This window comes from Lampetra planeri, chromosome 15, assembly GCF_965212315.1.
Source record: "Lampetra planeri chromosome 15, kcLamPlan1.2.h2, whole genome shotgun sequence".
NCBI lineage: Eukaryota > Metazoa > Chordata > Hyperoartia > Petromyzontiformes > Petromyzontidae > Lampetra > Lampetra planeri.
This window is the reverse complement of record NC_136121.1, coordinates 14,786,938-14,800,893: the sequence shown is the minus strand read 5'-3', so window position 1 is coordinate 14,800,893 and position 13,956 is coordinate 14,786,938. Positions and strand designations below refer to the sequence as shown.

At 45.1% G+C, this 13,956-nt stretch overlaps 1 protein-coding gene across 4 annotated transcripts in view; it reads right to left on the bottom strand.

The window, feature by feature from the left end:
- LOC144722815 (serine/threonine-protein kinase PLK4-like) overlaps positions 1–13,956 on the bottom strand; it is a 60,820-nt gene that overhangs the window by 3,196 nt on the left and 43,668 nt on the right. For all 4 annotated transcript variants that reach the window (XM_078601254.1, XM_078601255.1, XM_078601256.1 and 1 more), the window contains 10 exons: positions 13,268–13,513; positions 12,253–12,854; positions 9,395–9,471; positions 5,120–5,721; positions 4,265–4,369; positions 3,616–3,718; positions 2,876–3,025; positions 1,915–2,057; positions 940–1,034; positions 376–496 (listed from right to left, as the gene is read on the bottom strand). In XM_078601254.1, coding sequence (XP_078457380.1) covers positions 376–496; positions 940–1,034; positions 1,915–2,057; positions 2,876–3,025; positions 3,616–3,718; positions 4,265–4,369; positions 5,120–5,721; positions 9,395–9,471; positions 12,253–12,854; positions 13,268–13,513 — 2,244 coding nt within the window. The remainder of the gene's footprint in view (positions 1–375; positions 497–939; positions 1,035–1,914; positions 2,058–2,875; positions 3,026–3,615; positions 3,719–4,264; positions 4,370–5,119; positions 5,722–9,394; positions 9,472–12,252; positions 12,855–13,267; positions 13,514–13,956) is intronic.

Genomic DNA, 13,956 nt, shown 5'->3' with positions numbered 1-13,956 from the left:
TTGTCTCATCCACACTCTTCAACTGCCATAATGCAGATCACAACAACACACTCACATCACCCACCCATTCACCCACACACTCACCCACCCACCACACTGCAGGTCAAAACATTTCTCTTTTTGCTCCTTCCCTCGCACTGCCCCACTTTGTAATTCTGTCCCTTCGTCTCATTTCTTAAGCTCTTATAATAACCTTGCTCAAATAAAGAAACGTGTTACACTCTTCTCTATTATAACTTTAATAATGCTGCTTGTTGCTGACCACTTGACAATTTGGGCCTTTGGCCCTGTACTCAGCTGTCTAGCATTTATACACGTCGGTGTTGTACAGGGTGTGGCAGAAGCAAGGAACCACACGCCGTGGGGCTCACGTACAGAGGGGGTGAGGGCCGGCGCTTGGCTGGGAGAGGGGGGCTGGACCATCCTTGTGACCCCTTCTTGGGTAGCAGGGGACGCTGACTCCGCTGGTAGTGGATTCACAATGTATAAGGGGCGCCTGGCAGGGGGGTTAATGGGTGAAAGAACAAAAGGGAATTATCCTGTGTTACATAGAGCAAACACACCAGAGTATAAACTTGATTTGAAGCTTTCGTGACTGCAGGAATTACTGATTGGGTCTTTCGGTAAAGTCACATGACTTTACCGAAAGAACCAAAGAGTAACACCAGAGTATATCGGCACATGTGTGAATCACATCAGTCATATATAATCTTACTCTTTGATCGAAATGTATAAGTGCCGCGACCACCTCCTGGATACCAGGCGAGGTATCAAAATAGGAGAACATGGAATAAACCCATGCAATAAACCATACAAACTCCACACAGAAATGCACCCGAGTCAGGAATAGACCCAGGCCCTTCTTGCTGTGAGGCACAAGTGTCACCATTGCACCACGCTGCTGCTGCTGCCCTTAGATGAGACAGTGCGAGGGCCCACCTGGAGACCGTGATTGGGAAGAGGCCGATGCTGGGGTGACACTTGTCTTCTTGTGCCGAGATCAGTGCCTCCAGTGCCACACACTGCCTGTACACCTGGCTCAGCCACACACATGAAATGTATTAAATAAAAACGTTATTTGGTGATAACCATTAGTCAGTGGTGCACAAGTAAAAATAACAAATCAGGAATGTGTAATAATAGCAAATGTGGCCTTAAAAAGAAAAACATATTAAATAGGTGACATTAAAATGTACCGTGATGATCCAAGCCACTGTTCAATCAAGTCGACAATTTGTAGACGGAGATTTTAGATTAGATTGGTCATATGCTATGTTGAACATCCAAGATAAATAGCAATGAATGAGAGCATTTGTCCAGTTGGGTTCCCTGCTTCCTGGAGCAAAATGCCACGTGTGGGGCCCTTTAATCATTATCAACAAAAATCAGGCCCATAGTGGGGCCCTCCTTTGTGTGAGGCCCGGGCAAATCACTCTTCCTCTGGGCAGGCCTGCATCCAGCATTCCACAGCCAAGCTATGCTATTGTAATGACAGGAGAGTCTACATGCGGTGTAAGTAGACTTGGCCACGGGAGGTAATGACAGGAGAGTCAGCCTACAGTGCAAATGCACTAGTGGCCACGGGAGGTAATGACAGGGGTGTCAGCTTTGAGCGCGAAGGGACTGGTGGCTACGGGAATGATCGAGAAGGGAGCGCGGTCAGGTGACGGAAGAGAACGGTAGAATCTGCTGGTGGAACGAGCATCCAGAGTCAGCGAGAAGGTTCGGGAAGGGGGGCGTGGCCTCGGTCCGTATATAAGGGAGATGCGTGGGAGATTCAGGTCTGTTGCAGTGGGGTCTCCGCCTGTGTCAAGTGAACGTGTCTTCAATAAAGTGCCATCTCCAGAGAAGTGTGTCAAGTCGTCTTTACACTATCAAACACAAACATCTGTGGGTGATGGTGGAGGTGCTCACTTGCTCTGCATGACACAAGTACGTCCTCACTCCCTCGGCCGCCCCCACTCCATCCATGGCCACAGAGCCATCGAGCACGCTGAGCCTGCCGGAGGGCTCAATCACACGCATGCTCGCTTCACCACCCCGGTGAACCTTGGCTCCTGACGAGAATCGAGAAAACGTTTGTAAGCTCACGTGAGCGGGTCTCATACAAAAGTGACACTACAACTGCTCCTGCGCAGCTCATTGTTTCTATACAGCAATCATACTTTTTGCAATAGCCAGTTGGCTCAGTGGTAGAGCGAGGGGCTCACAATCGTAAGGTTGCAAGTTCAAACCCTGATTGGGGGTTGACTCGGACTATAATCCCTTCAGGGTCCATCAAACTATTACTGATTTGCATGAAATTCGACACTGGTTGTCCAATGGAGAGACTCTCCCCTGTCATATGAATACATTTCCACCACTATCTCAAGGCTGTAAACCGGCAATGAACACCACCTCAATACTCATTTGAGCAGGAAATTATTGAACTATACTTTTAAGGAACTTGAGAAATCCCCACCCACAATTTCCCTGAGCCATTTCAATACAAAAAGTTATTTTGAACAAGGAAGAAAAATCATGCAAGTGCATAGATTTTATTTCACTTTCAAACATGCGTTTGTCCTGGGAAGTTTATAATTAGCGATAACTGTACTGTTTGCACTAGGCACGCATGAGGCAGTACGACTATAGAACGTAATGACACAACAGGGTACGGATAGTGGCTCTGCCAAGGGAAGCCATGGGTTAACCCATTGATCAATTTGTCCAGGTTTTATAAAGGATAAGTTTTTGTTAGCAACACAACTTTATAATGACAACAAAGTTTTGTTTATTTTGGATCATCACGAGAGTTTCTGTGCCCCTGCATTACAGAAACACATAACGCTTTAACCTCAGTTGGAAAGTGTAAAACAAAAACACCACCTCCTACCATCGTAGAAGCAAGCTTCGAAGTCCGGTTGAGGAGAATTTTCCATGAGCGTGCACTTGGCATGCTGGGTGTAGAGCGTCACCTTGGGCGTCTTGGAGCGCACCAGCTGCACAAACCTAGCAGCGTACTTGTACTTCTTCCAGTAGGTCTCTAGCGGCAGGACGGGACACAGCGCAAGCACAATTCGACATGGACATCAGTTACAACTGTACAGCCACGTGTGGCCAGGGCAGTGCCACTCACATTTCTCCTCAGATACTGGAGTTGCTGTGGTATAATGGTTAGGGCACTGGACTCACAATCTAAAAGTTACAGATTCAATGCCACACTGTGTGGTAGATTAAACAATGGTGCACATATTCTTGGTTCTTTCGGTAAAGTCACGTAGAAGGGATATAATAAAATAATAAAAATAAAACAATACAATTCTCACGACGTTTCGATTGCAACACAAGCAATCATCATCAGGTGTGAAAACCACAGCAAGAAAATGTTCTTGCTGTGGTTTATTATTTCCCTTCTACGTGACTTTACCGAAAGAACCAAGAATATGAATCCCTGCAGTCACGAAAGCTTTAAATAGAAATGGTGCACATTTTCCATATCCCTCTGCGTAGCTGGGTGGATTTGGTTGGGTGGTTTTCTGGCTGGGTGGCTGGGTATCTGGGCAAGTGGGCGAGTCAACGAGGTCGGCCGATACTCGGACCCATGAGTGAGGTGTGTGTGTGTTGTCGTTTTACCTGGAAGTGTGTGATAGGAGTAGATAACGACCTCCTCTGGGGGTGATGAAGGCCGGTCGTCCAGGGGAAAGCCTCGACCTTCGTTGGGCTGATATAGGCGGATCTGAGGAAGCCATTTCTCCAAGTTATGTAAACACACTTACACCTCTCCCCAGAGTTTGTGATGATGTCTCTACTTGTGAATGGCTCATCTTGCCTCAGAACCTGGACTACTCTTACAGGACAAATCACCATTACCGTATTAGAGCAATTGACAAGTTGCAGGTAACCTGACATGCTTGCTATGGCTCGGGAGAATTCTTATATGGCCTTTACCAAACCTCTAAATAACGGTTGTCAGGTAAATGGACAATTATATGAAAGACAAATGACCATAACAATGACACCAAATAACGATTAAGCCTATAAGCATTACGCAGTCATCCAGCAATGGTTCAAACCTGACTGCTGATGAGACTGAATGTTGAAACCGGTCCCGAGCTTGCTTGTATTGAAGCAATAAAGCTGATAAGATGCCGATGTGATACGTAGGCATTACATATTTTATAACAATTAACAATTCCAGGAAATTCTTGATAACCCAGAAGCATTATTAACCTGTGGTTTATATTCAACTCAGTGTGCATGCGTTTGCTCTCCACACACACACCTGCTGCCCATCACTGGAGATACGCAGAACTTCCCGCACTCGCTCCCGCCCACTCCGCCCCTTCAGGAACTCCAGACACACCTCTCCATCTTCCAGCACGCTCACCTAACCGAAACACAATTCGTTACCAGATAAAATGAACTTGATGCAGCTGTATGCAATACATTTAACAACATGTAAAGCTGTGCTGCTTACAAACAGCAGGAAGGTACAACTCGCATCCATATGCCATGCAGGCATGTCTTGTGACCACTACATTGCATGTACAATTCTGTCAGCCTTGTCGAATCCACCAGCTCAGAAGAGCTAAACATGTGGCCATATTATTGTTTACATGGCATGCATGCAAGGCATATGGATGGGAGTTGTACCTTTCTTCCTACTGTTTCTGAGCACCTCCGATTAGAATGGTTGGCTACCTCGTGTGAAGTTCAAAATACATACAGTAAAACCTTGGATTGTGAGCATAATTCGTTCCAGAAACGTGTTTGTAATCCAAAGCACTCGTATATCAAAGCACTCGTATATCAGTTGTGATCACGTGACGTTCAGCAGACAAAGCGTATACGTACTACTCGTATTGCAAGACCTCGCTCGTTTATTAAATTAATATTTATTTTAAAATGTGCTCGTCTTGCAAAACACTCGCAGACCAAGTTACTCGCAATCCAAGGTTTTACTGTACATATATCCAACTTGGATTTTTTTATTGTCTCCCATCTGCAAGCATTATATTATTATGAGGAGGGGTTTTCTTATCACTCACAGAAAGGGTTTAGTTTTATGACTTGCATGCCATGTGACTACCACACTGTATGTATAATGCTCTCAGCTATGGCGAGACCACCAACTCACCACCGCGTTCTTCGTGAGCTGCCGAATTGGCCGCAGGCGGATGCTGTTGAGAAGCGACGTCACGTGGCTAATAACGTTACGCCCTGCACTGCCATCTTTCGGCATGACATCGTCCGAGGGCCAGTGCGCCTGCGTCTCCTGCGTGTCCGCACGTCTCTCAACCCCTTGTCCACACCGACCGTCTGCTTGCTTCTGAATGAGTCCCCTTGCCGGAGGGTAGTGACGGGGATCTGTGGCTCCATTGCAGTGCGGCTGGGAGGCCACACCACAACCACCTCTACTACCAGCAGTGCCACTCAATGGGGTAGCAGCGCAGCCCACGAACACAGACGAGCGATTCGTTCCTTGCAAAGCATCACCTCCATCACCGGTCCCACCGCCACTACCGCATGATGCCACTGTGAACGGCCTGCCGCTGTGGCTGGGCAGCGCAGGTGCCACTCCCTCCCGCCGTCCTTCCCTGCCATCCTCCCCGTGGTCCCGGGAGGCCGCTGTGGTTTGGCATCCCCCCCTGGGCCCATGGGCCTCCCCCGCCACGTCGCGGCCTTGGCAGCCACACTGTGAGCTGTGCTGCTCACACAGCGCCTTGTCTGCTATCCGGCCTGAAAAGCCACGTGAACGGTTAGTGGGTACCCACACAAAACTAACACTACAATGTGATTAATTAATCATCCAATACATTAATTAATAACTGATCTCTGCGTTAGAACATGTAATGATCTGCCCAAAATTGTCTAATGAGACCCACCACTATCCAACACTGCCAAACAAATAATATTTCCACCTAAACAAGATTTGAATGTGCCAATTACACTGTTCTACAATTTTTTAGACGTCGTCTGCTTCAGAGATGAAATGTGCTGTTTAACATGGATTTTGATGTGTTGAATTCAAATATGACAATTAAAACAACCGATTGGCTACTGTTCCCAAGATATTTTAGTTTTAACATTTTACGTCTATGTATATTGTGTAGATAGTAGAGTTTTACTCATAAATTGTAAACCTGGGTCTTTTCATGTGTTTATGGTTGCTTTACATGATAATGTCACTTGTCCTGTTCATGTAACACTTCAAAAATCAGCAAATGGGTTATATAAATAAAATTATTATGAAACAAAAGACAAAAAACTATTAAAAGTACATAGTTTAGTCCTTATTCAGTGTCTACTCGGCGCTTCTTGGCTTGTCTCTTGTATTCATTAAATGGAGCATCTCTTGTCACTGTCCAGCAATAGTCTGCAACCATTGATGGGCTACATTTGCCCTGATAGTTTTTCCATTGTTGCAATGTCCTGGTGAAATGGCTTGCCATGCTCGTCGCTCACTGCTCCACAGTTCGGTGGGAAAAAATCTAGATGAGAGTGCAAAAAAATGTCTTTAGTGATGTGTTGCAACCAAGGCTTTTGTATGCCTTGAGGTTTTCCACCAACTCCCTGTAGTTGTCTGCCTTGTTGTTTCCGAGAAAATTTGTTGCAACTGGAAGGCGTTCCATGCCGTCTTTTCCTTGCCACGCAGTGCACTGTCAAATGGATCCTCTCGACGGAGTTCACGAATCTGACTACCAACAAAGACACCTTTTATCTTAGCTTCACTTAACCTTGGAAATTTTCCAGAGGTACTGGAAAGTTGCTTGTGTTTTGTCCATGGCTTTGACAAAGTTCTTCATCAGACCCAGCTTGATGTGTAAGGGTGATAACAAAATCTTCCTTGCTTCAACAAGTGGTGGATGCTGAACACTTTTCCTCCCAGGCTCAAATGACTGTCCGAGTGGCCAATCTATCTTGATGTAGTTGGAATCTCTCGCACGACTATCCCATTCCCAGAAAAAAACAGCAGTACTTTGTGTATCCAGTCTGCAGACGAAGCAAGATAGCAACAACCTGCAAATCGCCACAAAGCTGCCATTGATGTTGGCCATAGTTTATGCACCTCAAAAGTTGTTTCATGTTGACATAGGTTTTCTTCATGTGGACTGCATGATCAACTGGAATTGATGGCAATACATTGCCATTATGCAGCAAAACAGCTTTAAGACTCATCTTCGATTAATCAATGAACAGTCTCCATTCATCTGGATCATGAACGATGTTGAGGGCTGCCTTCACACCATCGATGTTGTTGCAAGCTAAGAAGAATGGGACAAGATCCTTTTGACGATCACAGAACATGGAAACCCTAACATCACCTGCCAGGAGATTCCACTGCTGCAGTTTGGAGCCCAACAGCTCTGCCTTACTCTTGGGTAGTTCCAAATTCCTGACAAAGTCTTTAAGTTCACCTTGTGGTTCAGAGGAGGAGGTAGGGGAGAAAATCTGAGTCATGTGACCTTGATGGTTCAGGACCAGAAGTTTAATTATCTTCCTCATTTGACTCAAGTGAGAAAGATTCTGGTGCATCAGGAACCGGCAGTCCTTCTCCGTGGGGTACTAGGCACATAGGTGATGGAATGTTTGGATAATGCACAGTCCACTTTTTCTTCTTTGACACACCTTTCCCAAGTGGAGGCACCATACAGAAGTAGCAATTGCTGATATGATCTGTTGGCTCTCTCCAAATCATTGGCACTGCAAAAGGCATAGATTTACTTTTCCTGTTCAACCACTGTTGAAGATTTGTTGCACAAGTGTTGCAGCATATGTGCGGAGCCCACATCTTGTCTTGATCTCCAATTTGGCTAAACAGAAATGTGTCCCTTTGCGAAATCAAACACCGTCAAATATAAGAGCAAGACACTGTATGATTTCTAGAGCTGATATAGGAAAATTTGTTCAGCAGAGGGATGTAAGCCTAGTTATGATTGCATCATCCATGACTTCTAGGAATAACATGTTGCAATTCATATCATGTATGATGCAATACCAGGTTAAAATTGCATCATTCATTGTTTTGCTCAAAAAGCAAGTACAGTCCAAACCCAGCCATAGATGTATTCATAGATCCAGTCAAAGATGTATTTTAGTCATTTCTGGTTTAAATTGAGATCCCTTCCCTTTATAACTCACTTATCCTCCGCCATTCTCAAGTCAAGGGTCGTATATACTGACCCAGTAGCATATCTTGAAAACTAGAACCAATCAACAATTTTAAGCATCCTTTTCATTCTCAGTGACCCAGAGTAAGTAAAGTTGGACTACATTTATTTCGGAAGCATTTTGGCTGTAGACCAGTGTTATTATTGTGTTATCACGCTGGGAAGTTCAAGAACAATGCTTACATTGCTAAATTTGGTTTGTGAGAATTGTTCTTGAAATTACTGATGAGCTGAAACAGTAACAACTGGCGCATTCAATGCTTGTACACGTGACAAGTTTAATTGTTTGGCCATGTTGGGTCTTCTAATATAATTTAATAAAATCACTATGTGGCCAAACCCAAAAATCTACTGTGAATAAAGGCTGCAAAATCCCATATCAATGAATCAATTACCAATTAATGAAATAATTCAAGCAAGCCTGACTGCTGATGAGACCAAGAAGGTTCAAACTGGTTGAGTTTGCTTGTGCTGAAGATATGCCATTGGAGTTATACACTCCTAGAAGGCTGTGTGGCTGATGGAATGTGTAAAATATTATTTTATATTCTCCACAATGATGTAAATAATTATTCTATGGAATAGTTTTTTACTTTACACAACCAGAACGTGTCCCATCTCCTCAAATCCTGGAAGCCAAGCAAGGTTTGAGCCTGGAGAGTGCTTGGATGGGTAACCAACACACATGCAACAGGTGTTATAAGCTGCAGCAGAATAATAATGTCACCAGAGGGAAGTGCTGTAAAATCAATTGTTGTCCTGTACTAAGCTCCAATTTCTATTCTGAACACCTTCACCAACCCGCACTGATGAGTGCTCTGAAGTATGTTCAAAAAACCCCAACAACTTGCAGGGTTTGGGGAAGCCCTCATCCAGCTGTGGAGTGCCAAAAGGGGCTGTTGATGTACTTTTCATTTTTTGTAATTAAAGTTAAAGTAATTTCCTGCTCAAATGAGCATTCAGGTGGTGCTCATCCCATGCTTACAGCCCTTAGTCTATCAATAAAACAACCACGGTGGTCTTCCCCACAAAATGGTACTCATTGTATCAACTCTGGAGAGTCGATGGACCAAGTAACGCCCCAAACCAGGATATTAACACACAACAGTTCTGACTGAGCTGCTCGCTCTACTGTTCAAGCCTCCTGGCTGGATTAATAATATTTTTTAAGATTTCACAAGATGAAGAATGTGACTCTACGACTTCTGATGAGACTTAGAACATGTGAAGCCACAACTCACCTAGATCCAAGCAGGCGTTGTTGCTCCACAGGCGATCCCCATCCACTCTGTCTGACATGAGTGACTGGTGACATTCCCTGTCAAAGACATTGTACCAGCCGTGCATCCTTATAAACACTTAGTAAATATGCAGAAACACACACATTTAAGCACAAAAAGCTTCACTCATTGATCCCTGAACCCATGAGGACTGTCTACCAGACATTTTTTCATCTAATCCAAATTGTTCAACCACCACACTGCAGGTCATAACAACACACTCACTCGCGCACCGACCCACCTCACCACACTGCAGATCACAACACTTCTCTTTATCCTTCTTCCCTCGCACTGATTTACTTCCCTTCCCATTATTCTTCTGGTCATCTCTTTTCCCAAGCTCTTATTATAGCCTCGCTCAAATAAAAAAAGACGTTATCTCTCTAGCCATCACAACTTTGATAGTACTGTTAGCTGCTGGCAGCTTGACGTGTTTTCAAGCTAGCCTAACTGTAACAGCCACATGATACATGCGAGTTTGTGTGTTTACTGTACATGTGTTATCACGTGTCTGCTGTCAATATCTGCCCTGGACATCCTTGTAATAAGATGTTCCCCATCTCCAAGATTTTCCAGGTGAAACATTTTAAATTAATAAAAATAAAACGTTTGATTATGAATCTTGACTTAAAGCTTTCGTGACTGCAGGAATTCATAATCGTTTGGTCTTTCGGTAAGTCACTGGCCCGATTTCTCTCTGAGACCTTACAACCATTCACTGGTAAGACCACCTCAGCCATACTTAACTCAGCTCACTTGTTATCGTTAATTAAGGGCATTTCACTATCCAGGTGTCGCCTCGACGGACCTGGCTTTCACCTGAGGACGGCTGCTTGCGTTGTGGCCGAAACGTCGTGAGAATTATTTTATTGTGTTTTATTTTTATTATTTTATTACTTCCCTTCTACGTGACTTTACCGAAAGAATCAAGAAGATATCTCCAGGTGATTTGCTCGTTAGTTGCGATGTAGTATCTTTGTTTACCAAAGTTCCTGTGCCTGATACCATTGCAATCATTGAAGATTTGGTCCAACAAGGACTGAATGCTGATGTACCAGCCCTGGTGAGACACTGACTCACCAACACTTACTTTACCTGGAATGGAACATTCTACAAACAAGGTACCCCAATGGGTTCTCCCTTATCTCCAGTTGTAGCCAATGTTTTCATGGAAAAATTTGAGACAGATGCCATCCAGGCATCCACTCTACGTCCGTCCTTGTGGAAGAGGTACGTAGATGACACGTTAGTCATCTGGCCACATGGCCGACGAGCTCTGAACCAATTCCTCAACCACATCAATTCCATACACCCAGCCATCTAATTCACCATGGAGGTGGAAAAGGATGGCAAGTTACCATTCTTGGAAGTTTTAATCGAAAAGAGACCAGATGGCTCAATGGGACACTGTCTACAGGAAAGCCACCTATATGGATGCCTACCTAAAACCTGACTCCCACCACCATCCATCCCAGAAGAATTCCGTCATCAAAACTCTACACCAGAGCTCGTTGTATTTCCGATCATCACCACCTAGCCAGTGAACTGTAACACGTACACCAAGCCCTCAAGATGAATGGATATTCAGACTACACAATCCGTAAAGCTATCACCCCAACCATTGGGAAAGAACCATCTGAGGATTCAATCAAAACCATCACCTTGCCATACATAGCAGGGGTCACCAAAAAAATTCCCAAAATCATGAGCAAACACAAGATCCAGGTTCGATTTAACACAGTGCATAAAATTCGCGATCTGATCCCATTTGTTAAGGATGTGATCCCTGACATGCAATACCCCGGCGTCTACAAACTAAGCTGTGCCTGCGGCAGTAGTTACATTGGGGAAACGAAGCGACATGTCTCGGACCGTGTTCGTGAACACAAGGCAGATCTGAAAAACAGAAGGACCAATACCTCAGCCGTGGCTGATCATTGTTTTAATGCGGTGGGCTCACATGAAATTGATTTCTCCAAGACGAAGGTGCTCTGCAAACCCACTGGCTATCAACAAAGATTCGTTCATGAAGCCATCCAGATATAGAGACACAGACACAATTTCAACCGAGAAGATGGGTACAAACTGAGCAATCATTGGAAGGACATTATTAACCAGTTTAAGTCATAACTGGCGGTGATGTTTCCATCCTACCTTCCGATGTTAGCAGTTATTTTCGACTCTCTGATTTTACATTAACAGGTTCCCACGAACACAGCCGCCGTTTACATCGACATGCTAATCTCTTACATTGCCATGCTAATCTCTCTCACTTTAACATCACTAGACCCGCCCACTTCGTTTATGACCCTTGGGCTACACCCATTTCAAACTTTTAAAACAGCCTGCATCAGCAGCTTTCCCCCTCTTTTTTCTCCTGATGACGATTGCATGTGTTGCGATCGAAACGTCGTGATTTTTTATTCACTTTATTTTCATTTTTATTTGATTGTTCTATCTACGTGACTTTACCGAAAGACCCAAACAATAGGTGTGATTATGGTTTGAAACAATATCTGGCCGGGTAGAAAAGCAGTTGAGTGACTCGCCATGGTCAAAATGTGCAAGTTTTTAAAACAACACCGCAAATTACCTAATTGTAAAACACATAATAATCATTGCCTCCTACGGGAAAAACCTCGCAGGACCCTCCTGCAAAAGAGTCTTGAGCCTCAGCGAGGCTTTCCTGGCTGAAACAGCTTCATAGCTCATCAGATTCCTCAAGTCTAAATAAAGATTTATTCTAAAGTCCCCTCCGTACATTCATGCCGATGCCCGTGCTCAATGCATTTGCGTGTCTGAGGAAGTCCTCAGGGTACCTGGTGCAGAGGGCGGAGTGAGAAGAGGATGTGTTCCGCCCCACCAAACTCCCACACACGTTAGCGCGCTCGTCGTGCCGCGAGCCACTTGGCTGTTCAGTCTCCGCTCGGGGTGCGGTACCGGCGCGCGCCGAGCCCAGGCCATGTTGCACAAACTTCTGAGCGCAACGCTGGCTCTCTGTGCTGGCTGTGATGCCGGGCTCGCGGGCTCCAGTGTGGCTTGGGCACTGTGCATCTGTCTTTGCTCGGCGGTCATCGGTTCCCCTCCGCATATTCGTGCTGATGCCGCTGTTAGTGCTCCGTGCATTGGTATGTCCCGGTCGACTGCCGGTGCGAGTGCTGTGGTCGCCGTTACGGTCTCTCTCGCTCCGGCAAGACGTCTCCGAGCGACACGCGCTGCCCTCCACTCCACCCAACCCACTGGTGCAGGTACTGTGGAACGCGTCATCAAATCCAAAGCTGGTCGCAGACTTTGAGGCCTGGGTAGATGTTTCCCTGCTACCACTCACCAAACGTGCGCCGGACCGGGATCTCTCCACGGTTACTGCTGCAGTAGACATGGTGGTGTTGCCACTGTCCATCGAGACCTCCACTCCTTGGGACTAAACACAGCAAAACATTAATGTGATATTGTGGTAACACAAGACATTCTAAGATTCTTATTTATGGTTTTAAACAATATCCAGGCAGGTGGCTCAGCAGCTGACTAGACATGGTCCACATTTGCACAATTCCATAATTGGGAAACGCATAACAATCATCAAGCCCTCCTGCAAAATGCTAGCCGGACCCTCTGGAAAAAGTATTAAAACTCAGTGAGGCTTTCCTGGGTAAACAAGTATCATAATAAAATGTGTAAAATGATCTAATATTGAGCCTGAATCTCGGAAAAGGCAATAACAGGAGCAACGAGAGGCCTTCCTGAGTAAACAAGGAGTAAAGGTGAATAATAGTAACGTGTGACACAAGCACAAAAGCCTCTGTATGACACAGCAGTAGAGGAAATACTGCTCACCGGCATTGGATGCGAGCGGATCACTCCGCGTTCTGTGGTCATTCTACTACCGCCACCACGCAATGTCATGAAGGGGTGGTCAAGCACGCAGGCCAAACCAAGCCGGTCCACTGGGTTCTTCTGGAGCAGCTGGTGGATGAGGGAGCGCGCTGGCTTGGAGAGGTGCATCGGCTCGCTGTACTCTCCCAGTACCACGCGGTTTAGCGTTGTGCCAATCGCGTCCGTGTCAAACGGCGGCCGCCCCACCTGTCCAAACAAACAAAAACCCAACAATCCACATCACGTGGTTATTTTGACTTCCTTATAATAATTTTTACTTCTTGGATCTGGTCTTGATGCTCGATGTAGTTTCAAACAAAACCTACAATTTGGTACATTTGGTGTTGAGAATTTTTTTTCAAATTTACCAGTGAGCTGAAACAATAATTGGCACATGTCGGGTGGCGGAGCGTCTTAATGACATTCAGCTCGATCATTGTGGCCAAACCAGATGTATTAAATGTTAAGTTATCCATCTTTGAATTGTTTTGGGTTGTTAAACGATAGCCGGTAAACCAGTGACCATTTTAATAATAATCACCAGTTCTGAAAGTCAGAAATAGTTTACATTGGAACGCGAGTAATGAGGGCATCAATTGGCACTCGCAAAGTACAAACGGCACAGCAGCCAAAGTCATTGTGTGGTACAT